The sequence below is a fragment of the Pteronotus mesoamericanus genome, unplaced genomic scaffold (genome assembly GCF_021234165.1).
Source record: "Pteronotus mesoamericanus isolate MK-2021 breed Mesoamerican mustached bat unplaced genomic scaffold, CSHL_Meso_final contig_2, whole genome shotgun sequence".
Lineage (NCBI taxonomy): Eukaryota > Metazoa > Chordata > Mammalia > Chiroptera > Mormoopidae > Pteronotus > Pteronotus mesoamericanus.
The window spans coordinates 22,142,257-22,169,685 of NW_026555084.1; the positions used below are offsets into that span (position 1 = coordinate 22,142,257).

The window sequence follows — 27,429 nt, forward strand, 5'->3', positions numbered from 1 at the left end:
AGACTCCACCTTGCGCTGCTGCAGAGGCAACAAAAAGACAACCACTTCTCTTCTGTGAACAAGAAGGCAGAAAGACCACAGGAATCCTTTCCGTGCTGTGTCATTGCCTCTGCACCTCTGTTCTGAACATACTCTTCCCAAGCCTTCTGATTCCACAAGAGTTAAAATCCACTGCCCACATGCAAAAAGCACTCACTAAAATGTCCTTTCTCTTCTTCATCTCCTAGCACCCTCTCACTCCTCGCATCTTCCTCTGTGGGTCATTTTCTAGCTATGAACTGGAACAAAGCCAGACTAAGACCTGATATTTGCATGCTTTCCTTCTTAAGGGGGTAGCTTCAGAGGCCAAGGCAATGGTTCTGAGAACCAGATTTCAGAGGCCTGGACTAGCACATCCCTTCCTTCCACCAGCCAGGTACACTCACTGACAACACTCCCCAGCCTAACCAACTGTATTCTGGAGAAGCTCCCAAATTCCCACTACCACTGCTGCTTCGTACTTGCCCTCTGCTCCCTCAAGAGTGCAGAGTGGAGAGCAATTTCCATCACATTCTATTCCTGTCTTCTTTCTTAGGTCTCTGGCTTCTCCCAAAATGTCCCTATTGTAACTTTGTCTCTGTTTGCTGTGGTAATTTGATCTCAGAAAGCCTTAAAGTCTCAAGTGCATGAATTGGCCTTTGTCTTCACCCATTACTTACTTCTGAAAATAAATGGCTGATAAGTGGAATCAAGTTATAAGTTGTCAGGAAGAGTGACCTTTTCTTCCCTCATCTCCTCCCAGGCCCTCACAGTCGCGGCCTCGTCTGCCTGCAGCTCAGAAACCAGGCCACTGGGTATTGACCGTGCATGGCCCTGTGCCCCAGAAGAGATCACAGGCACTTAAGGAGGAGATTAATGGGAGCCCCCAGCTGTCACATCTCAGGAGAGAAAGCAGGGCTTGTCTTTGAGCAATTTTGTCATCTTCCAGCAAGGACACCTGCCGGGTTGTCCATTTTGCTGTGTCAGGATCATAAGCTTCAGCTAGTATTTATTCCCTCAAAGACTGAGAAGGCAAACACAGAGCCCACAGAATCAGCCACCTCAAAGACATTGTACTGAAAGGTGGTATAACCTGTATTTGGCGCTACAATGATTTAGTTCCTTGTGCTGTTGTACTTAGCCTCTTGTCAACTTCACAAGTTGGTGAAATGGGATTACTTAGACTGCTGGCAAGTGCCCTGTCGAGGAGTACTAATGCTAATGCCTCAAACACACTATTATGCATTTCCTTCCCTTGGATCTTCAAGAAGCCCCTATTATAAAGCAGAATAGCACAGTGATTAGAAACACAAACTTTGGAGTCAGTCACATCCCTGCCAATGACTGTGTGGCCTTAACTATGTTACTTAACCTAAGCTTCAGTTTACTCATTTTAATTAGGGACAACAATATTAAGTAAAACTCGGTGTCATGATTACTTGAGATGATGTATATGAAACAATGTGCATAGTGGCTGACAAGTACATTATTACTATTATTATTAAAATGCAATAATTTATTATCGTCAGCTAATAATTTCTCATCACCCTAGTTGACAGTCTATATATGGCAAGGCCCTTCAGGTATTAAACACAGATAAGCACCTGTAACTATGCCAGACAGGAAGTAAATGATGACAGGGAAGATGAGTGTGCACCAACATTATGCTTTCCCAATTATTTCTAGAGTTTATCCTATATTTTGAAAACAAAAAAACACTCCCTTTCTATGTCACCAAGGAAAAGGGACATCTGTCGTAAGTATTCCTTCAAGGGATTTATTTCCTCACAAGTCACCTTTTTAGGATATGTGGAAATACTTTAGCCGGAGTACAGACAAGTTCCCAAACATGCTAACATCTCCGCGCCCGGGACAGATCTGGCACTGGGGTACCTAATGAATGTTTTTGTGAACGGAACTGAATTTAGAATTTTACTTGTACAATTCCCTCAAGTGGAAGTAGCTGTTTTTTTCTCCCACTTTCTGAATCTTATATATAATACAAGGTCCATCTTAAAACTGACCTAACCCATGAAACATTGTCTATTCTAAACATAATGATCTCTTTTCTCTCTCGCAGCCTGCCACGTATCTCTGAATGCCAACATGTGTCATTCTTTAATTCTTCAAAATTCTTTAATATTATTTCTTTACCTTAATTATAAGCAACTTGCAAGCAGAAGCCATGTCTTATATTTCTGTGTATTCTTCACAGAGTGGGAAACCTTAGAAACTCTCAATAATTAGTAATGATTGTTTCATTTTCTTCAGATCTGCTTTTAGAAAATTCAGAAAGAGCTGCTTCAATTCAGGCACTTGCTGTTTGCTGTGCATGGATAGACCATGTCTAACAGAGAGGGGGCTCAAGAGCCTACAGTGATTTTACTACAGTTTGCTTCCTTTAAAATTTGAAAATCAAAGTATTTCTAACCTGGAGACTCTAAGAAAGGCTCTTCCCCAAAGTATTACATTATCACTCTTTCTGTTTTGTATTATAATTATAAAATGAATGTATTCCTTGCTCATAGCTAATAAGAAAAGTGACGTGGTAAGACAAGTACCATGATAAGACATGGTTTTGTTTACTCCCCTGCTAGAAAGGAACTCTGAAATAGTATCCCTCCATTGTCTCCCTTAATTGTATTTGTAAAATGCATCTATCATGACGTTACTGGGCACAAGAGCAAAACTAATTACAATACAACTCTATTAAACCTATAAAAAAAACACAACACTGGCACTCTATGAGCTCTCCTAATTCCCATCAATTTTCCTTTCTCTATCATTAGCATCAAAAATCATTTTATTTTAGGGAACCAAACAATCTGGAGCCTTTTGGCCTCAGGTCACAGGAACATACCCATTCATTTGATCAGGCTTTGGGTTGACCCTTAGAAAAATATCTGCCAAATAGGGAAGGACCTAATTTTCATATTAAGTTGTGTTTTCCACAATCCAAGCACATGATATATAATTTAAAAACAGAGACAAATGAATATCCCAATGTTTAGTCCAAGGTAGATTAAAAAAACTCCATCTTGTTATGAAGGAACAGGACTTCTTGTAGATATCTCCAGCAGGGAAACACTCTCCCATATGATTACAGTGTTCTTTACAGGTAGAGCACCCGGTGGATGTGGAAGTAACACATTCCCCTCCCTGCAGAAGGAATACATTATCTTTTAGGGAGAAATCCTCTCAGTGTTTAGTTCTGCAATGTTTAGTTGATTCTAAGCCATGAGAAAATTGCTCAGAATAAACAAAAGGACTCAAACTATCTTTGGATGAGTAATAATAAAAAGGGAAAATAGGTTGAAGGCTTGGGACAGATTGTGCAGTGTTAACAGATAAAATCAAACTATTCAATTTTTGGGGAGTTTGCTTCTGTGTCCACATTCTCAGCTGAGATGGCCTAACAAAAATCACAGAATGTGAAAGGTTCAGAGATATTTAGAAACTATCCCATCCAAATTCCTTATTTTTCATTGAAGGAAGTGTTTAAGCGAAACCTGAACCTCAAGATCAGTGAGGAGACATGAAGTGTGAAACCAAGAGTATGTAGCAAGATAATGATCTTACAAATGTGACCAAAGAAACAAATTTTCTATTTTTAAAGTGTCATTGAGCTTGATATAAATTCCTTCAAAACTATAATATTACTAACATGACTGTTTATTAGCACTTAGAAATGAAAACATTCATACTAGGGACTGTTTTTTTAACTAAACACTGGTAACATAAAACCAACCACACAGACAAAAAATTTACATAGGCATTTTCGATTTTCAGTTGCTGAAGTCATTGATAAGGGAAATGCTACAGACAGAGTCTATCTGAAATTCATGGAGACATTAAGCAAAGTCTCCTAATATCCTCGCAGACAAAATGAAAAAAGGAAGGCTGCAAGACAGGATAGTTAGGTGAATTGTTTGAATAATGCTGCCAAAGAGTATTTATTAATGGAATGTTTCAATTTGGAAGAAGTCTAGCAAGTAACTGAAGAATCCACCCACCACTGGCCTCACATTCAACATTTTATCAATGACTAATGACAAGGAAGCATCAAGTTTCCAAGCTAATCTAGCAGCAAGCTGAGCTCTTTGGAATACAAATAACAACTGCTTAGGTTAAGCCATGGTTTCTAATTCACTAAAATTACTACCAATATTCTATTTCAGACTTCATACATGACAGAAATTTGTAAATTTGTATTTAAGCTGATTTCTGGCTTCTAGTACTGCCATTAAAACCTGTTCCAAGTTTCCATTCATCACTTGGGGCCTTTTATTTTAATAGAAAACTTTGTTTGGCCCTGTTTCTCCCCTGCAAGTCTTGGGATTTTAGCCATAGAATAAAATAGGATGGTAATTTGGCACCCAGGAACATTCTTGTTCCCAAGTGGGTTTTAGCCAAAGCATTCATTGATTTGGGTACTTTTCTTTTCTATTTCAAAAAAATATAGATATTGTTGAAGTACCTCTCATTTGAACTGTTTTTCAAGATATGACCTAAGCTCAGTCTAAACAAAGGCCACAGTTTCTCCTTTTTATACCCATTGTGTTTGCTGCTTGGAAAAAATTAAACACCCCTATACCTCTGCCTAAGAAGGCTCAATTCAAAAGTTTTTGTTCATATACTCAGTGTATCAAGTAATTGTTGGTTTTGGGGGCCCCCCTTCCATCCTGATGCCTTAACACTAACAGGTTACCTATTATTTCTATACATATTATCTCACTTAAACCTCACAAAAGCACAATGAGGTGGTATTAAGGAAGAAACTAGATCCCAAAAAGGCAAAGCAATTTACCAGAATCTCTAGGAAGCTTTTTTCCATGAGATTGTAATACAACATCTGACCGTTACACAAGCAATCCTAATTATGAACTGAATCATTCATAAACCAAATCATTATGTTGTACAGCTGACACTAATATAGTGTTATGTCAATTACACCTCAATGTAAAAAAAGAATTGTATTATTGGTCTCAAGCTATTAATTTCCAAGTATTTTATATGAGATCCTATTTGATTGTTTTCACAACTACAAATTTCTTTTTCTTTTAGAGACTTCAATTGGGTCTTCTGCATATGTTCTTTAAATGTCTGGCCTTAGCAAAATTGTGATGTTAAACAGATTTGTATTTCACATCCCAGCCTCTCTTTTCAGTACCATCTTCCCACCTACATTATTTTGCCTAAGTAATGAGGTTTTACAAATGACTTTGACTTTTCTGATCTAAATCCCACTTGTGTGTTCCTTGTGATAGATTGTGTTACATAATTCCTTAGCAGTTATGTGTATATTATACAGAAGATAAAAAATAAATCCTCTAAAGTAGTCAAGAGGAGTTGTACTGTGTTTTCTGTGAATATTAAAAGATGCTTTAAGACATTTTTATGAGACAATTAATGTTACCTAAAACCTTTCTTTATCAAAGCTCATTTTATCACAGTTATTTAGAAAAGACTTATAGATTCTTCAATTTTGTGGTAACTTGAGCAATTTTTCCAAAGCATCCTTTAGATGGTAGGAACTAGAATTAAATTCCACTGGCAATTACAGACCACAATCCCACTTCATGGGGTTTTTTTTTTTAATTAAAGATTTTATTTACTTATTTTTAGAGAGAAAAGAAGGGAGGGAGAAAGAGAGGGAGAGAAACATGGATCGGTTGCCTCTCAAATGCGCCCAGACTGCCACAACCCAGGCCCGTGGCCTGACCAGGACTTGAACCAGTGACCTTTCGCTTTGCAGAACGACGCCCAACCAACTGAGTCACACTGGTCAGAGCCCATTCTGAGGTTTTTAATCGCATCAGCGCTTAGATCACGAACCTAGGTAGGAGCCTCTTACAGGAATCCTGCTCGACATAAAACCAGACTCACAGGTCAGGCTCTCCTGCTTATTAATTCTGTGTCCTTGGGAAACTTGTTTAATTTCTACAAACCTCAGTGTACTAAAATAAGGAAAATATTGTACTTACTGCAGTTGCTGCTAGACATTTACTGAGATGAAGTATATAAAATTTTCATTATATTAATTCTCAATAATTATTAGCCAGAAAAAAGAGGGGACAGCATGGCAATAGAAGTCTCATGAAATGACCCAAATAACCTGAGGAGAAAGGAGGGAAATAGAAAATCCAAGCTCCTGATTTTTTCCCCTGTCACAAGTACAGGAAGCATACTCTACTTGACTGACAGAATTGAGAAGGAAAATCTAGTAATCGTTCTACTTATATGGCATCTCCGAAATAATGTTCCCAAAGATTTTAAAACTCATTTAGCTTGATGCACCTACAACTTGAAATTGGTTGATACCAACCTCAGCTTTCCAGTACTGAATAGGAAAAAAATACGCAAAACTCCCCAATTAGGTAACACTTTAGCTTTTGAATTTTCCTTATCTAAATCTAACGGGTAATTTTCTAATAAATCCAGTTAACTGAAGACAGTGGGGTAGTAACTTTAACAGAGATATAAAATTAAAGCGTAGAATAATTCAACAATTTACTAGGAATACAGAGTTGATGTCAAGCAGAACTGGGTAAAAAATCTCACTTTCTTTCTAATTCGATGTTACATCTATTATAACAGAGTTGACACCCTAGGATATTCAATATCCTTTATAATTAAAATTTCATCACAGCCTCCCATGATCGGTTTTCTGCAGTACTCTCAAGTGGGACTACTATTCCTTTGATCCAATTATGATAAGCTCATTTAAAAACCTCAACTGTATATGAAACATTTATTGGTTCATAAATCAATGTATACATAGAATATATTGGACAGCTATGTCCCCTAGGATATGTGGTTTTAGTGTGACATAAGCTAGAAGGAATTGGGGAATGAAGAGGATTTTCAAATTACAAAAAGTCATGTTTTGCAAGGATCAATAATGATGTACTAAGAAAGTAACAACTACATTGATAAAGTCAGACTGTGAATTTCCCGGGTACAATGATGAATATTGCACCTCTGGATGAAAAAGCCAGCTGTAATTCTGGAAAGTTGGCAACTGTAAGTTGGGGGTAGACACAGCAAATTATTATTGATTATTTCCTACTCTTATCCTCCTATCCCAAATATTTTGAAAAAAAATCACAGAGGCATTCAATAGTGTTGCAACAGGAAATGTCCACTTGGAAATACAGGAAGCTAGTGATCACATTCTTCTCCATAATAACTATTTTAAAAACTCTTATATGTTGAGCTAATGAAATAAGATGTAAATTCCCATGCATCAAGCATTCATTTAGTACCTAGTATGTAACAATTCCAGAGCTAAGTGCTTTCACATATGTCGTCAAGTTTAATTCTCATTAAAGAAATACTTTAATATTCATCAGGGTTATTGAGACAACATTAAAAGTGATTGGAAAAAAACTGAATTCATATATACAAAGAACAGATTGGTGGATGCCAAAGAGGGGTAGGACACGGGGAAAATGGGGAAAATGGGATCAAGAGGTACAAACTTCCACTCATAAAATAAGTCAAGGTTATGTAGTGTCCAGCATGGTGATGGTAGTTAATCATACTGTATCGTGTATTTGAAAGTTGTTAAAAGAATAGATCTTAAAAGTTCTTACCACAAGAAAAAATTTTTTAACTATGTATGGTGGTAGATACTAACTAAACTGACTGTGATGTTCATTTTGTAATATATGCAAATATTGAATCATTATGATGTACCCTTGAAATTAACATAATGTTATATGTTAATTATATCTCAATGAAAAAAGTTAATGGAGCAAACCCTGTAGACAAGAAGAGCACTTGATAATTTTCCAACAATTCCCATTTATGGTTTATCTTAAAGGCAGTACAGTTTGAATGTCTAGATATAGACTTTTATATTGTTCCTGGATTCAGATAAGCTTAGTGGTTTTCAAGCTTTACTGTCCATAAGAATTTCCTGGTAGAATGGAACAATACAACTAGGAAAGTTGTACTTGGAGAGATTTATGTGGTTTTTCAAGCTTATTCTTACTTAAATATTCAAGCTTATTTACTTAAATAATATTACTTATTACTTAAACATAATATTCACCATACACACCTGCTTTGGAACTTAACCCTTGAGTAACATTTATTGCACTATATTTCTATTTGTTTTTACCTTCCCTCTATTCTTTTGTTATTTTGAAATCTCAGAATGCATAAAGAAAAAGATATTGCCTCGAGTGAGGCTGTCAGAGTCTTAACGGCAGCGATAAATCAGGACCAAACAATCTCACTACATTCTTATTAAAATAAAACATGTCCACTTTCTGATGCTGAGGAAATTTTCATTCATTCAACATTTATTGAACATTAATTTTGTGATGAGGACTGAACTAAGAACCTTAAATGTCTGAAGCACTTTTCTGGCACCTTCGATGTATAGTTTTAATCTATATATTGTACTCAAGTTATACGTACATAATTTATCTCTCCTGCTCAACATGCTTAAGAACAGGGTTCACTCATTTGTACTATAAATGTCGACTGAATGATTATTATGTGTCAGATTTTCTGATGGCTACTGGAGACACCTTGCCAAAAGAAATAGGCATGGTATTGATCATCATGGAGTAGTGCATTGAGGGAGGTGGATGCTAAACAAGTAAACAAATAAAAAGTAGGCAAGAAGAGTGATAAATGTCATAAGAAAAAGAAGAACTAGTGACAAAGGATACTTGAAGGAACTATACTTAGAAGAGGATATCAGGGAACACCTTTCTGGGAAGAGGGCATTTAAATTGTAACCTAAAGGATGAGAAGAGGCCAGCTATGGAAAGAATAGTGAGAAGCACATTCCCCGCTGAGGGGCCAGCCAGTGTGCGAGTACTCACGTAGGAACAGCCAGGGAATGCCTGAAGATTAGAAAGGTAGCCAGTGTGGCTAAAGCACAGGAAACAATAGGGGCATGGTGGAGACGGGTGAAAAATGATCAGGGGCCAGATCTTACAGTCTTGTATGTGACCATAAAGAGTTTGGATTTCACGTCATTTATTCCAAGGTAAGCCATTGTAGGTTTTAATAAGGGGCGTGAGATATTATCACAATTGCTGTGCGGAGAATGGTCTTTGGAGAGCGGGGTCGGGGTCGGGGTGCAGGAAACCCAGTTACAAGGCCATTGCACCCATCCATAGGAAAGTAGATGGTGATGTGGCCTGAGGTAATGGTTGTCAGTTGAAGATGGACACCTGTGAGCTAAATTTCAGAGAGAATTTCCAGGACTGATTAATGAGAGGACAAATTCCCCTTGACAGAGGAAGCTATCCAACATGGCTCCCTAGTTTCGGGCATGAAGACCTAAGTGAACAGTGGTATCAGCTTCTAAAAATACTGTGGGAAGAGATGGGCTGAGCAGGTCTGGAAATACACGGTTTAGTGCGAGGCATGTGTGAATTGCTTGTGAGAAAGCTAAGCAGCGATGTTGGGTAATGGGATATGAGAGTTTGAAGCTCAGCAGAAGGGTCTGGGCTGAAGAAGTTAAAATACCATGCGAATAAATATTTTCTGAATGAATGCAGACACCGGGCAGAGTGGCAGCAGCTGTCCTTTAGCCTTGAATAGCGCCTCCTATCTTGGCCTTACTCTCCATTTCTACAGCAGCGATGCTCCGTATTTCTCAAGCACCGTCACTTCCTGAAGCGGTTACAAAGTTGTATGAAATGAATGACCTACCCAAAGCAAAGGGTACTTGGTGCTCTGGATATTCCTAGAAGCAACTAATGAAAGCAAAAATATCTGGGGACCACTAGCCAGTGAAAGTATATTTGTTTTTACTGGTATTTTTTTAAAAGCTTCTTTTGTTCACGTATGTGCTTTTTGAATAAGTGAATACAAATAGCCATAGATTTGAGGGTTTCAAAAGAAGTACATTTTTGTTATACTTCCTGTGTGATTAATTTTATTTTCTCTTGGTCTTCTATTTATTGTATTTAGGTTCAATAATATTAAAAATATATGCTGCTTGTACAAAATTCAGTTCTCCCAGAATCATAAAAAGCAAAAAAAAAAAAATAATAATAATAATGAGTCCTTTCAAGTCTCATTCTCCTGTAGACTATACCATTAACAGATAATTATAATAATATCCCTCCAGACTTTTACCTATGCATGTATAAATGTGTTACCAAAATGTACCCACATTCTACACGCTATAATGCAACTTTGCTTTTTATTTTTACTTAACATATATGATGGGCATCCTTCTGTGTCAGTACATGCAATTCTGTTTTATTCTTAGTAATGGCTGTATAACATTCATTATATGGATGTTTCATAATTTATTTTTACTCTGCAGTTGAATATTTAGGTGCATTTCCAGAAGTACGTGCATGTATAGGCCTGTGTGTTTATTCTGAGAGGTATTTAGTTAAAAGCATGCACATTTTAATTTTAGTTAGACATGCCAAAACATTTCCCCAATTTTTTGTGACAATTTATACTCTCAATCAAAGGTAAATCAGTCAGTTCACTTACTTCTGGTTTGTCTCCAAAATTCTTAAGTCATAATGAAACACAGAATTATGTTCACAGCAATGCTTTGTTTTCCTTAATAGAAAGGTCTCATAGTATGCCCTGGCTGGTGTGGCTCAGTGGGTTGGCCACCAGCCTGGGAACAAAAGGGTCACCAGTTCTATTCCCAGTCAGGGCACATGACTGGGTTACAGGCCAGGTCCCCAATAGAGAGCACATGAGAGGCAACCACACATTGATGTTTATCTCTTCCTCTTTCTCCCTCCCTTCTCCTCTGTCTAAAAATAAATAAATAAAATCTTTAAAAAGAAAAAAGAAAGGTCTCATATTATAATGTATTTCATATGACCCCCGTAAATACCTAAGTGGTCACTGAGAGAGTCATCTCACTTTGATCTTGTCCCTCTTTTCTTTTTCCTCCACTTTATACATTGTTCATACACAGATTTATTCACACTCTAGGCCTTGAGGATCATTTTTATGCAGGTGACTCGAAGTCTGTATTTAGAATTCAGACCTCCTTGAGATCAACAAATTCAACTGACCACTGTCTACCTCTATCTAGATGACATTTCCAAACTGAACTCATCATTTCCATGAACCTTGATGTCATCTATTTATTTTACTATTATCCCTCACATTTAGTAATGAAGCCCTATCAAGTCTACCGCATATATTATACTAAATTCCTTCCCTCTAGCCTCAATTTAAATCTTCATCTTTCTTCCCTGGATATCTTAATGGTAGTTTAATCTCCCTTCCTCCACATTAGCCCTATCCAATGGCTACTATATGATATTACTAATAATATCTTGCCAAAATTTAATTCTGATAATGGAACTTGTACATTTTAAACTCTTACGGTTTTTAAAAATATTTTTTCTCCATGCTATTCTTAGAGGTAAAGTTAAGGTAAAATAATAATCCCATTAGATTTTCATTGGCACAGGGCCAAAGCCAACTAATTTGGAGAAAATATGCTTTTGTAACATTCCATCTAAGAATACATTATACTGCTCTATATAAGATTTTAAAATATTTTTTCAACAAAATTTTACACTTTTTTTCACATTTCTCATTAAAGTCATTCCTAGGTATTTCATATTTATGGCTGTTCTGAATGAGATCTCTGCATTTTATTTATTTTTTTACTACTTGAAAGTATAAAAGCTGTAATTATTTGGATGCACATTATCTACTTTGGCACCTTTTTATGATTTGGTGCAAGATAATTCAAATAATTTTTAATCAACTTATTTTGATTTCATAGGTACATGGTTTTCCATTCTTAATGCATGTATATATTAACGTAAACTTAATTTATATAGTCATATTTTTAAATCTGTAAAGAACTCTAATTACAATACATACTGTTTGTGGAATGTATCAGTCATTAAAATTATGCTGACAAAGAGTTTAATAAGACCTTGTGTAACAATATTTAGTGAGTGAAGACCATGAATTTAAAATGCATATGCTTTCCTAAGTTTCACTATATTGAATTATTCAATGATAAAGATAGATTAACTTCATAATAAAACACCATATACATATGTAATTACAACTATTTTTAAAAATTTGCATGGCACATGGTTTTTTTTAAAGAAGCTATGGAAGCATATATTTGTGACTGTACTTGGATATTGGGATTACTGATAATTTCTTTTCCTTAAATGTCTGCAATGATCATGCGATACTGTTTAATGGGAAATTTATTTGTAGATCTTTTTTCATCCTCATTGGCTCCCTATCCCCTCATGATAAAGTCTAAAATCCTAAGCATTTCATTGAAGAATCTTCTTAATCTGATTCTTCGTAGCTTTCTAGCTTCAGCTTCTTCCATGCTGACACATTTACATTATGCTCTGGCCAAATCAAACTCTTTCCAGGTCCTCTTATGCTTTCTCATTCCTCTAGGCCTTTATGGTTTTTGCTCAGCCTGAAATAGTCATTCTCCACTCTACCTCCTTGCTTCCCAAATTAACCATTAATATTCTGCTAAGAAGACATCTTACATGGAAAAGAGTTCCTTGCCTGCCTCGACACACCGTCAAACATCATGCTGAGTTAGTGGCTTCCTTTCCGTGCTTCCTGGAGAGCACGCGTTTGTTTCAGTTGTAGCTGAAAACTGATTGTATCATAATTGATGGTTCACTTGTTTATTGTTGAATATTTTTAATGTTATGGATTATGAATTATTTATCTCCATATTTTAAGTGTCTCATGCTCAAAAAATATGTTACATGGAATGACTAGAAGAGAGAAATATAGAAATTGTTTTCTGTCAAGTAAAACCACAAATACCACCTTTAATAAAATTTGATTACCTCTGAATATTTCAAGTGAAAGCATGTGCTCTCTTGGTTCAGTTACTAAGTGTTTCATAGTAGATATGATCTCTGAATTTTTTCCTAAAATTAACAATAAGATTTAAATCTCCCTATCAGGGTTTGGAAAAAATTAAGATGCTGTTATTTTCAAAAGAATATAATTCAAATATTTTAAGACATACAAAAAGCATTTTATATTACTTAGATGTAACCTGCTGGTGATAAAACTGTATGACAGGGAATTTCAGGTAATGACAGACTAAATTATTTGGAGCTGACATCCTACTAAAAGCAACTAAATATTCTGGATAAAATATTAAAACAATTATCTTAAAAGCACTGAAAATCTGACAAGATAATGGGGAACTGCACAGACAAATTCTGAAGGAAACAGACCCAGAAAGGTGAGCAGAACTTTCTTTTTGTTCTAGAAGTACTTGCCAACACAAAGTTGGACATAAATTCAGATAACTTGTGGGGTGAGGAAAACAGAAATTAAGGACCAGGATGTACATGAGATAAGGAGCCTTGTAGCATTTACATTAATGAGGAACCCTAAGGATTATACCATCCAAGAGATGGTGTACCAACACTAAGCCTACCTATCCTCTAGCCCAAAGAACTGCTGGGGAGCTTGACTGGGCACCAACTAGGACATAAGGAAAACAGGAAAGAAAAAAAAATCCTAAAAACTTGTGGTTGGATACTGTACATCCTGCAGATTTTCAGCTAGGTATACATGGTCATCAGAGCAGTCAAGGACTCTCAAGTCTTGAACTTGTTTTAAAATGGTTTACAATTGGTAGTATTCAGATGTAAATATAAGTCTATCCTAAAGGAAGACACTTTCACTCAAGATCTCAGGATATTCTGGCAAATACTTTTTTCAGGTTAATGATCACTGCAAGTCAAAATAAAATCTGGTGCATGTGGACACAGGAAGCTGCAATCAAAAACCAGCTGAAACAGCACATAGCCGAAACACGCTTGCGGACTTTAGAATTGTCAGAGGGAGATTAAATATAGTTAAAGAAACAAATAGCAAACTTAAAAATATTTGAAAGAAACAAGAAATGATAAGTGTCAGCAGATCTGAACAACAATACTTCGAATTTTTAAGTGAAAGACATAACTAAAATTGAAAACTCAAAGGATACTTTTAATAACATATTGGATAAACACAAAAAGTTAGTAAAATTAAAAGAAACATAATAAGAAATTACTCATAAAACAGCAGAACATAAAGATAGTGAGAAAATAACTTTAGTGTGCCAGAAGGAAATAAGTGTCAATCTAGAAGGCTACACCCAGGGAAAAATATCTATCAATAATGACATTTCAGGCGAACAGAAACTAAAGTAGTCCATCAACAAGTGAAGTAGATATAAAGGGGGTTATTTCATTGTGTTTAGTTTCACCATAGCAAGAAGAGATTATAAACTTAAAGTTGTTTATCTAAATAAAATAGCCTCAAAATACATGAAGCAAAAAACTGACAGAAATCCAAGGAGAAATAAACAATCCACCGCTCAGAATGGGCCACTTTAACATCTCTTTCTTAGTCACATGAAAAAGCAAATAAAAAGAATTTTAAAAGTAGGGAATATTGGAAGAACACAATCAGCAAACAACTTCACAGACCTATGCAGAGCACGATTACAGGCAATTTCAGAATACTGCCTTTTCATGAATACATAGAACACTCACAAAAAATTGATCATTCATAACCTGAAATGCTATACAATGAGAATGAATGATATGCAGCTACCCAAAACAATATGGATGAATCTCACAAATAATCATATTTAGAAAAAATGGCAAAACAAAAGTGTATATACTGTATAATTCCATGTATGTAAAGCATTAAAACAGTGAAACTAATCAAGGCTGTGAGAAGCCGGAGTGGTGATTACGCTCGGGGGACAGTGACTGGAGCCTCTGGTGTGCTAGCAATGTGTCTCAGTCGGGTTCCAGGTACATAGGTACGTTCAACTTGTGAATATCTATCCACCTGTATGTTCATGATGTGCACATTTTTCTTTTTGTATATTATACTTCAACAACAAAAAGTTTTTCAAGAAGTGATTATAAAAGGCCACAAAACAAATGTCAACAAATATCAAAGAATTAAAATCACACTGAATATGATTTGATGACAGTGAGATGTAACTAGAAATCTATAGCCAAAGATTATAGATTATCTCTATGTATAGCATATCTCTATGTGTTTGGATACTGACAAAACATATGTCTGAATAGCCTGTAGGTCAAAGAAGATATCACAAAGGAAGTTAAAAAATACATTGCTTGATAAAGAAAATAATACATATGAAAATTTGTGGTGGAATTACTGAGACATCATTTATGGCCTAAACCTAGAATATGTTTAATTTTGGTAAAATTATACATAATTTAATGCATAAGCATTTCAAAAGAGCGTGTATTCTGCAGTTGTGTGCATTTATACAGATAGACATTTGCTATTCATATTGTTCAAATCTTCTCCTCCCTTATTGATTTTTTGTCTCCTTGTTCTCTTTCTGAACAAAGCATGTTAAAGTTTCCTTTTTTCATTATGAATTCCTCTATTTCTCCTTAGAGTTTAGCCATTTTTGCTTAATATAATTAAAGATGATATTATTGCACTGAAATTTACAATTATTTTTATCTTCCTGGTAAATTGACCCTTTTATCCTTATGTAATGTTCTATTTATACCCATAGGGTTTTTTATCTTAAGGTCTACTATAAGCTATATTTGTAAAATTAGCTATACAGTTTCATTTTGATAAATGTTTGCATGTTGTCTCTTTCCATCATTCTACTTTAAAACTTTCTTTATCCTTTTAATAAAAGTGTGTCTAATAATCACATATGGTTGTTAAATTTGTAACCAGTCTGATCATGTTTGTTAATTGGAGGGTTTATTCTATTTACATTTAACATAATTACTGACATACTTGGATTTAAATCTGTCATTTTACTATTTTATAATTTCATCTGCACTAACTTGCCTTTTTTCCATTTCTTAGTTCTTTTAGATTAATTAAGTATATTTTATCCTATTGTCTCTTCATTATTGACTTATTGGTTACACATTCTTTTAACATTTTAAATGGATTACCCTACAAGATAAAACATGCATTCTTGACTTATTAAAGTCTAACAGATTTTTACTTTTACAACTTCCAGGACAATGCAATGGTCTTAAAATCTTTTAACTCTATTTACCTTTCATCATCCTCGTATATTTTGATGTTGTTTTAATGTATTTCAGTTATTTTTATATTTTAAATTCTATATATTATGGTTGTCTTATTCAGTGAATATATTACCTCTTCTGCTTCCTTCTTTCTTCCCTTCCTTGCCTCTCTGCCTGCTTGCTTCCTTACTTTCTTTTCTACATTTTTATGCTTTTACCTGGGAATGTTTTCCCTATATTTAAAGAAATCTCTTACTATCTCTCTTATTGCAGATCTGCTTGGGATGCATTTCCTCAGTTTTGGTTCAAGTGAAATATTTTTATTTACTTTTCTTTTAAGGATATTTTTGCTAGGTATAAAATTCTAGGTTTGTAGATTTTTTTTAAAAGCCCTGTGAAGATTTCACTTTATTGTTTTTTGGCTTCCGTTTTTTCCTTGACAGCTTAGTTGTAAGTCTTATTATTGCTAATTTAAAGGGAATGTGTCTTCTTTTTTCTAGTGTTTCAAAAGATGGCTCATTGGGGGGGAAAAACCTAATAAATCAATAAATCTATGGCAAAACTTATACCAAAAACAAGAGAAAGGAAAAATACCAATATGAGGAATGTAAAAAAAAGAATTACTATGGTACCAACAGTATTAAAATAATAAATATTATGAACTTTAAGTCCATACATTATAAAATTTAGATTAAATACACAAATTTATTGGATAACACAATTAAACAAACTGATATAACTAGAAACAGAGACCTGTATATTTCTATAACTATTATAGATATTGAATTTATAATTTAAAACATTTTCATAAAGAGAATTTAGTCCATTAAGGTTTTATTCTTTTTTTAATTTTTTAGACTTTGTTTATTTTTAGAAAGGGGAAGGGAGGGAGAAAGAGAAGAGAGAAACATCAATGTGTGGTTGCCACTGGAGCACCCCTTCCTGGGGACCTGGCCCACAACCCAGGCATGTGCCCTGACCAGAAACCAAACTGACGAGTCTTTGGTTCGCAGGTGGGTGCCCAATCCACTGAGCCACACCAGCCAGGGCTTAAGGCTTTATTCTTAATTCTTAAATGTTTATGGGAGGAAAAATTACTAATTTACACAAACTTTTCAAGTAAGTGTAAAAAATATAATACTTCTCAACTTACTACACGAGACCAACATAGCTTTGATAACAAACCCAGACAAAAACATTACAAGAATAGAAAATTACAAGCCAATTTCTATTATAAACACAGGTTTTTAAAAAAATTCTAAACCAAATGTTAGAAAACTAAACTCAGTAATATAAATGATAATACATCATAACAAACCTGGGTTTATTCCAAGGATGCAAGATTGGTTTATTATTAATTAATTAATTAACTAATATAATACATAATTAGAATAAAATAAAAGGATAAAAATCATATGATTACCTCAATAAATATTAAAACATGATGACCTTCACATCCACTTATGATTTTAAAACTCTTAGTAAATTAGAAAGGGAAGGAAATTTTTTTAACCTGGTAAAGTGTCTCTGAAAAAAATCAAATAATGTATTTCACATTAAATATTTAAAACTTTCTCTCTGAGATCAGGAATAAGACAAGATTACCTATTATCATTACTTCAACTCAACAATGCCACAAAACCATAAAACAAGAAAACTGTATGATTAGAAAGTAAGTAAATAAATAAAATTAACATGTGGAGATGGTATCACAGTATATGCAGAAACAATAAATCATAAAGTATGATTATCTATAAGAGGAGAGAAGGACTGGTATGATGGAACAGGGATAGTAGATGCTAGATTTCTCTAAATACATTATGTTTTATAAATTTATTTTAGAACCATGTAAATATTTCACATAACTATTAAAAATTAAGTTTTAAAAAGCAAGCCCTAAATTTGAAATGAATTTGAAAAAAAATGAACCTAACTCTCTACATAGTTGGTGGCTTAACTATGCAGAGATGAACTATTTCAAAATACTTTAAAATGCAATAATTCATACTATATGTGCCTAGCAAAATATACCATACCAATTAAAAGAATAGCAAAAATATTAAACTGTTACTGTAATCATATTGCTGATGTGGTGCTGGTATTATTTTCTAAAAGTCTATTGTTTGAGTAGTGTGGGGTAACAAATGAGTAACTACGCTGATGTAAATGAAAAGTGGGATTTTTCTTGTGGGAAAAGGGAGATAGAAATGGAAGGTTGATGAAATTAGGTAAAAATTTTATAGTGCTTAACTTGGAAAGATTAGTATTGAACTTGTGATGTATAAATCTTTTTTAAAATGCAGAGTAACTGAAAATATCTAGAAACACTGATTCAACCCTGTAGCAATAAGCATACCTATTGGCCAGATTATATCTCTAAATATCATCTCCCACAAAAAAGAATGAAAGGATCCTTAAAGATCCTTAAAGAAGGATACTTTCATTCTTTTAAAAATAAAAATTAAAGAATAGTTTCATTCGAACTATTCTTTAATTGGTCTAAAGAATAGGTCTGAGACAGGAAATTTATAAGATGAACCTGAACAATTGTAGTATCAGAAAACAGACTTTCTCTTGAAAACAAATCAAATGAGCCCTGTGTAGTATAGCTCAGTGGACTGAGTGCAGACCCGCAAACCAAAAGGTCGCCTGTTCAATTCCCAGTCAGGGCACATGGCTGGGTTGCAGCCCGAGTCCCTACCTGGGGGCATGCGGGAGACAACCAATCAATGAATCTACTGCACACCAATGTTTCCCTCCCTCTCTTTCTCCCTCCTTTCCCCTTTCTCTAAAAATAAATAAATAAAATCTGTTTTAAAAATGAATTAACTGAGTCTGTCGCTGACAGTATTTGCTGCAAATAGCAACACTTAAGATTTTGAGTGAGTATTGTAGTTTTGAAAAACCTGTGTCCACCACTGTGCGCTTGTCATTTCCCAGTACTAAAAAACTGTCTCATGAGATCAGTGGTGGTGTTGACAAAAGGGATACTTTTTGTTATTTTTAATAAAATGTGTCTACATTTGGAAGATCTGTATAGCTCTGTGAACAATTATTTCCCAAACAGCTGATAAACCTGATGTTAAGAAAAGCACATGATGGCCCACAGACAGAGAGAACAGGCTGGAGACTGACTGCAGAAGTTGGCAGGTAGGCTGGGCGGAAGAGGGCGAAGGGGGAGAAGCTGGGACAGCTAGAATAGAGCAATAAAATATTTAATAAAAAAGCATATAATGGAAAGAAAGGGTGAATGGTGTTAGCATTTTAATAGTCACTGATGTCAACTGTTCAGTATTAAATTATTACATTGCATGAAAAAATAACACAAATCTAGAACTAAAAAACCCCCTGAGATACTAGCACACACCACTAGTACACTATAATGATGAAAATTTTAAAGGCTGATGATGCCAAGTATAAGAAGAATGTGGAGTAATGGGAACTCTCAAGTACTGCTGGTGGGAAAGTAAATTGGAACAACTAATTTGGGAAACTGTTGGCAGTATCTATTAAATCTAACTATACTCACACCTAATAGCCAAGCGATTTCCACTGCTAGCTACATATCCAATAGAAATGCAAATATATGTACAACAAAAGGCATAAGAAAAATGTTCATAGCAAAATTGTTCATAATGGCAAAGAAAAATGAAAGAAGTCCATCAACATAAAAATAGATAAATTGTCATTTATTCCTACAAGGACATCTACAGCAATTTCATGAATGAATTGTTGCTACACACAGCAGCCTGGAGGAATGTCATATGCATAACATCAAGGGAAAGGAGCCAGACAGAAAAACATAATCATACCATACCATTCTATTTCTATGGTGTTAGAACTCATGATAATGGTTATCTCAGAAGGGAGTAATTACGGTGGAGGGTTAAGTGGGGTTTGGAGGTGTTTGTAATGCTCTTCTTTACCTCGGTGGTCGTTCCCTGATTGTGTTGGCTTTGAATCAAGCCATACACTTTAAATATAGGAACCTTTATTTATGTCACACTTCAATTAAAATTTTTAGAAGTAAGATTTACGTGAATCAGCTAATATCGTACTTACTGGAAAATTTTCAGCTTTAAATCCATACATCAGAAACAGCAAAATTTGAAAATCAGTAAGCTAATCAAGAAGCTAGAAAACAGGTAGCAAATTGAATACAAAGAAAATATAAGGAAAGAAATAAAGCAGATATCAATAAAATAGAAAGCAGGTATACAAGAAAGAGAATCTCAAAGGCCAAAAGTTAGTCCTTGAAAAGGATAATATAATTAATAAATTCTTACTTCCAAGTCTAGTTAGGAAAAATGAGAGATGACAATAACTAACATCAGAATTGAAAAGGTAAATATCACTACAAACCGTCAAATGTTTAAAAGATTACAAGAGGACATTATAAACAACTTTTTGCCAAAATAGATGAAATTTTAGAGGAAATTAACATACCTCTGGAAAAACAGAATTTACAAAAATGAAACAATAAAAGTATGAATAGTTTTATTACTAATAAAGAAATGTGATATCATGATTTAAAACTCTCCCACAAAGAAAACTTAAGGGACAAAAAGCATCACTAGTGAACACTACTAAATATTTAAAAAAGAAATACCGCCAATCTTAGCACATATGACCTTTAGAGAAAAGAAAAAAGGGAGGAAAACTTCTAACTTGTTTAATAGGGCCAGCATATCAAATCCTCATAAGAAAGAAAAATGACAAACCAATCTCAAATGATGAATATAGATGTGAAAACCCGCTATTAAGAGGTCTTAATTGGTTGGGTTTTTTTTTTTTGTATGAACATCATTTTGAATCTAAACAAAACAGCTGTAATCTTTGCTCAAAGATACTAAAGAAGCTGTGGCTGGTGTGGATCAATGGATCAAGCGCCGGCCTGTGAACCAAAGGTTCAATTTCCAGTCAGGGCACATGCCTGGGTTGCAGGCCAGGTCCCCAGTAGGGGGTGCGCAAGAGGCAACCCCACATTGGTGTTTCTCTCCCTTTTTTTTCTCCTCCCTCCCTCTCTGTCTAAAAATAAATAAATAAAACCTTTAAAAAAAAAAAAAACAATACTGAAGGATAAGCATGATGTACCTGACTTCAGAGAGTAAATTTTTGAGGGTATGTCACAAAGAGCGTTGCTATACGCTCTTTGTAGATGGCGATCTTATGGCTCTGTGAACAGCCAAGAATTTGGGATGGGATACAAAGGTGTTTCTCCTTTTCTGCAGCTCAGGAGACTGTGTGATTACTTATTTGTTCCTGGATTCCAAGACAAGTTCCAGATGAATAAATAACAACCTTTTACATTTATAGCTTAAGGAGTAAATTATTATCCTAATTATTTCCTCAAATGCAGTATAAAAGAGACATGAAATTTATTTACATCCTGAACCATTCTCATCTTGTTAATTAAAATTAAGAACAAAATGAGTAACCACCTTTATCATCTGGCTTAGGTTTTTAAAGATAATTCTTACCCACAAATTCCTTACTTCCTGTAATACTTCAATCAAAACCCTAGACTCTGATCCATATTCACTTGACATTCTGCCAAATGTTATTTCTGATATTCATGTCATATGCATTTGAGCAATGTAAAAGCCTTGCAGCAATTTAGTTTACCTTTATGCCTATACTAAGCCAAGTGTTTTCAGTCTCTGGAATATTATTGTTTCCCTCTAACTGCAAATATTGAAGACAACAAAAATCAATAGTTCATGGACATTATCAGACATGTTAAAACTTTCCCACATGTACATTTCACAGACATTGCTTTTTCTTTATGTCCACTCAAGTTATATAATGCTTTTTTTCCTTCATTTTTAATAATTTGAGGTATCTCTATTATACAACAAATACTATTTTATTGTCTACATGGTATTTTTTTAAAAATCTGAATATATTTCATACACCATGCAGGCTTGCTTAGTTACAGCACTCTAAAGTTTTTCAGTGTGATTATCAGCTTCAAAGTCAAAATAAATATAAGGAAACATCTAATTAGCCTTTGGAAAAGTCTACTTTTGGAATATATGTTAACGAATAAAAAACCATAGACTGCCAAAACCTTTCTACTATTGTTGATAAATGACACTGCAAAGGGGAATATCTTGTACACTATATATCCTGGCAAAAGAAGTTCTTTAAGAATAACAATATGCTAATATTACACTGGTATATTCAAATTATCATTTTAATGTGGAATATTTAATAAAGTCAGTTGTATACCTCTATGTTTTGCTACAAAAAATATTATCTAAAAAATTTTATGATTCAATTAATTTTAAGTGATAAGTATAACTTTATCTCTCAGAGGTACCATCTTAGATAGCAAGCTAAAAAAGTTAAATTGTCCATCAAAAATCTTAACAGGAAGAATTGACATGAGACACATGTCTGATTGCTACACAGTGAACCAATTTTGTTTATATCTGTTAAGTATTATCAATAGGAGAGAGATAGATATAAATGCTTTTCTAAGTTTCTTAAACTGATAGATTTTGGTATTGTAAACTATGTTAAAAACATTGTAAACTAAAATAAGACAGAACAGCTTAGAATTCTAACAAAATATAAGCACATGCATCAACATGATTCTGCATGACCCAGGCACACCGTTAAAATTATTATAAAATTATACCTTTCTCAAAGGATTTTTGTTGTATACAGTTTGAGCAATAAGTATTTTATATCTAGAATTCTTCAATTGTTATTAAGGCATTCAACGACAAACATTTTTTTCTAAAAAATCAAGGTTGGCTAAACATGAAATTGGATAGGAAAAGTAAATAACAAATGCCTGTGTGAATGACAAATTCACCTTTTGCTTTGCTGAATGATGCCCAACCAATTGAGCCAAACTGCTCAGGGCCATCCCAAAAGCTTTGAAAGGTTAAGAGCCACTATGGATATATTGAAGTAGTTGAATAATCTAACTTTTATTAGATGCATTACTTTCAAATATGGTATTTACTTCTTTCTAAGTATATTGGCTTCTAAAATAATAAGAATATTAAATCCAAGTTGCATGGACTTTGAATGGTAAGTTAGCCTTTGAATACACCCATGTTCCTGGCATAATAATTACTCTTCTTTCTTGTGAAATATATGAATTAAAACACACACACACATACACACACACACACACACACACACAAAGGTTGTCAAATCCTATACACAATAATTCCATCATCTTTCTATCAGTACAAACAGGTGTTCTGAGACATGCTTATAGTATCTATGTACTTTCACTGCATGGAGCTATTAGCTATGATGTGAGGCATTATTCTTAAAAAAAAAAGACTACTTTGCCTAAATGGTATTCATGTAAAGTATAGCCTATACTGCATTTTATTAAGTGGTATATCACTCAAGATCCAGTTCAAATGCCATCTCTTATTTCTTCTTCCATGTCCTCATATTCTCTTATGTTCTCTCTCTCCCTTCCTTGAGCACCTGTTGCGTTTATTTTTACATTTTTTAGGTTATCATTTTTACTCTTGTATTGTAAAGTTTGAGTAAATGTCCTACCTTCCATGATATTAAGCTTGTATTATGCGAAAACTCATACTTTTCACTCCCACTTTTGGTATTAGAATGTCTTACACATACCTGTTACTCAAAACATTTTTTTGACTGAAGGGATATTTGTTTTAAGTAATTCTTCTAAAAATTGCTAAAAGGAGTGATTTAAAGACATTTTAGGTCATTTATCACTTGTACCAAAAATTTTTGAGCTTTATTATTTTTACTTTTAGACCTTTATGTTACGCTTATTGTTCTTTAATAGGTATGAATTTCTTACCCTTGTTTCTACTCTACTTTTTTTTATTATCCTCACCCAAGGATATGCTTATTGATTTTAGAGAGGAAGGGGGAGAGAGAGAGAGAAAGAGAGAGAGAAACATTGATGTGAGCAACATAGATCAGTTGTCTCCTGTACACACCCCAACTACAGATCGAACCCACAACATACCTATGTGCCCTGACCAGGAATCAAACTCACAAACTTTTGGTATATGGGACAGCACTCCAAACAACCGAGCCACTCAGCCAGGGTCTTACCTTTGTTTCTAAAAAATAAACTATAATCTCCTCCAGGCCAGGAACAGTCTTTTAATACTGTTTATATACCCCCAGAATTCTTAACACAGGGGGTGCTAAGCAGGAGTGTTCAACTCAGTGAATTAAGTGTTGCCTAAGGATCATCTGAGAAACATTTTTAAACAGCTGGCAGCCATCTCCTGGTCCAGGCAATCAAATCCCATAAAATTTGCTTACCGCGGCATTGACACTTGCGTGATCTTTCCTATTCCGAATCTGAATACAGGATATTGGCAAATTCAGTCCTACCCCAGTGGCCAGGTCTCTCAGGTCAGCAGCACTGTATTCCCCTCGCCACAGCAAACTGTTATTATCAGAACCAAGTCCCAGGGAGGCCCGATAAAGATAGGTCTGAGAAAGTCTCTCAACGGTAGTGACATCTATTGTGGTCGATGTCATGCAAGGAGGCGAAGCCATTTTCCTTCTATACCTCAGCTCCTCTGGAGAGCGACAGCAGCTCTGAGAGCAACAACCTGGGCTCTGGCTCAACTTGAAACACACAAAGAAAAGTAAGCACCCCAGAAATACAAAAGAAATACAGGCCAGAGCAATTACTAAATAGAGGTTCTGGGCAGAAAGGTACCCTCCTGTTTCCCAGGAATCTTCAAAGTCTGGAAGGACCTGAGGGGCAAAGTTGCTCAACAGCACGCCCAGTGTGACAGAGGAGGACAGGGGTGGGTCTCCATGATCCCGAACCACCACCACCACCCTCTGCTTAACCGCATCAGTGGGAAGAACTAAGCGAGCAGTACGGAGCTCTCCCATATTAGCTGCGATTCTGAAAAGGCTAGAGTCAGAAGTCTGAGAGATGTGGTAGGAAAGCCAGGCATTGGAGCCACTGTCTGCATCCTCTGCTACTACTTTTGTGACCAAGTGTCCAGCTCGAGCAGAGCGGGGCACAATTTCCACTGGGACAGTGCCGTTTCTGGTCAAGGGAAACAAGATGACTGGAGCATTGTCATTCCTATCTACCACGAACAGGTTCACAGTCACTGTTGCACTTCTGGAAGGAATGCCGCCATCTCGGGCTTCCACTTGAAAGTGAAAGCCCTTGAGCTGCTCAAAGTCAAAGGAAGTTTTGGCAATGATAACCCCACTGGATGATTCTACTGCCACCAAGCTAGAGGCTGTCTGCCCTTCAGAGGTTAGATCCAACAGTTTATAGAAGACAAGGCCATTCTTCCCCAGGTCTGGGTCCTGGGCAAATACTCGGCCTAGAGAGGCTCCAGGGCCATTGTTTTCAGCCACAAAAAGTTCCTGTTCTTGTTGAGGAAAGCTTGGTGTATTGTCATTCACATCAGCAACTGACACAGTCAGTGTCCTGCGGGTGCTAAGAGGTGGTGAGCCACCATCTGAGGCGGTGATCAGGACCTGGTATTCGCTGACCTGCTCCCGGTCCAGTGGCCCATCAGTCAGCAAACTGTAGTAATTGTCGAAAGAAGCCTTCAGCTTAAAAGGGCCTCCATTGGATATGCTACAAATGACCTTACCATTGGGACCAAGGTCCTCATCCTTCACACTCAGGAGAGCAATCACTGTTCCAGGGGCGGTGTCCTCTGAAACTGGGCTGGAGAGAGTCAGCAGGTTCACCTCAGGGGCATGATCGTTCACGTCAGTCACTTCCACCAGCAGTTTGGCGGTGCTAGCTAGACCGAAGGCACCTTCATCCCTCGCCTCGATGTATGCCTCCAGCAGCGTTTCAGGAGGACCTAGTAAAGCAGCTACCCTCACCTCCCCATTTCTAGGGTGAACGTGAAAGTGCTGTCGAAGCTTTGCTTGCGTGCTATTGCTTAAGGAGTACCGGATTTCCCCATTGGAGCCTTCATCCGGGTCCGAGGCCTGAACTCGAAATAACACAGTCCCATTGGGTACAGTCTCTGGCACCTTGGTGCGGTATACTGTGCGCTGAAATACAGGTGCATTGTCGTTTGTGTCCACCACAATGATGGTGACTTGTGCGTCCCCGGAGCGCGCGGGCCGCCCGTGGTCCTGAGCGGTGAGCACCAGCCGGTGGGTGGCGCGTTCCTCGCGATCCAGAGCTTCCACCAAAACCAGCTCCGGGTATTCGCTGCCGTCGACCCGCGACCCCATGTCCAGGCGAAAGTGCTGGCTGGGGCTCAGGCGGTAGCTTAGCATCCCGTTGCTTCCCTCATCGGCATCTTGGGCATTAGGGAGAGTAAAGCGGGCCCCAGGCATCAGAAACTCGGGAATGTGCAGCTGCACGTCGCTGGCAGGGAAGAGAGGTGAGTTGTCATTGATATCCAGGACGTGAACGCGAATCTTGTGCAGCTCCAACGGGTCCTGGAGCACCAGCTCATAAGTCAAGACGCAAGTAGCTTTGGTCCCGCACAGACGCTCGCGGTCTGCCGGCTCTTGCACCACCAAACTACCGCTGGCCAGATCCACCCCAAAGTAAAGCTCCTTGTGGCTGGAAAGGAAGCGAAAGTTCCGCAAGGACAGAGCTGCTGCTGACAGCCTCAAGTCCGCGGTGACATTGCCTATGGCTACGCCCCGCTGAGTCTCCTCCAACACTGAGTATTCGAGCTGTCCCGCGGCAGAGACGCAGGAGACCCACAAACATAGAACCGCCACCCTCCAGCCCACCATCCTCGCTCCACCGGTGGTAACCCAGGACCATGCTCCGGGACTCCCGGAGAGAAAGAGCCGCAGTAAAGAACAAGAGCCGGCCGGCCACCGCTGCCAGCTAGTGGTTCCGCTTTCTGAATCCCGGGATTGCCCGGGACTGGCCGGCGAGGAGCTAGGCTTGCTAGGCTGGAGGCTTGGCAGCCGTCTGGGGAAGCGGAGCCGGCCGGGTGCGGAGGAGCGCAGCGCCGCCTAGGGGCGCAAAGGCGAGGTAAACGACCGTTCCGGGGAAGCGCACTCTCCGTGCCCTGTGGGCTGGGATCTCGCCCCGAGCCCACGCAGCGGGGCTCTGCGCCAGTATGGAAGGCGATCCGGGAACCTAACACATCTTCCCCTAATCGGTGTTTCCCAGGACAACGCCCCGAGACCGCCCCGGGCTTAGCCTCCACAACTTCTGCCCGAGGACTGCTTGTAACTAGGGCTAAACGCGGCTGAACTTCTCTCACCAACTGCTAGAGAGCAGAGCGTCCAGTCCCCGCCGCTGGGACCCACTGCCCCCAAGTGCCCGTGGAAGAGGGTAGAACTCCAAGAGGAATCGCCAGGCGGAAATGGTGAGAGGCGGAACATTGACCGTGAACGAACAGCCCTTCGAGGCTTAAGGAAACAGCAACCCTAAACTCACTGCTTCGGTGCATTCCGTGCTTGATTCTCAACC

The 27,429-nt window shown here is 36.9% G+C and overlaps 2 protein-coding genes across 7 annotated transcripts in view; both read right to left on the reverse strand.

The window, feature by feature from the left end:
• LOC129066617 (protocadherin alpha-C2) overlaps nt 1-27,429 on the reverse strand; it is a 156,373-nt gene that overhangs the window by 40,504 nt on the left and 88,440 nt on the right. The window lies entirely within an intron of this gene.
• PCDHAC1 (protocadherin alpha subfamily C, 1) lies at nt 24,285-26,738 on the reverse strand. The gene has a single exon (XM_054568328.1). The coding sequence runs from the start codon at nt 26,736-26,738 to the stop codon at nt 24,285-24,287; it is 2,454 nt and encodes an 817-aa protein (XP_054424303.1).

Coding starts and splice junctions, on each gene's coding strand:
- PCDHAC1 (XM_054568328.1), bottom strand. CDS start 26,738: ATGGTGGGCTGGAGGGTGGCGGTTCTATGTTTGTGGGTCTCCTGCGTC.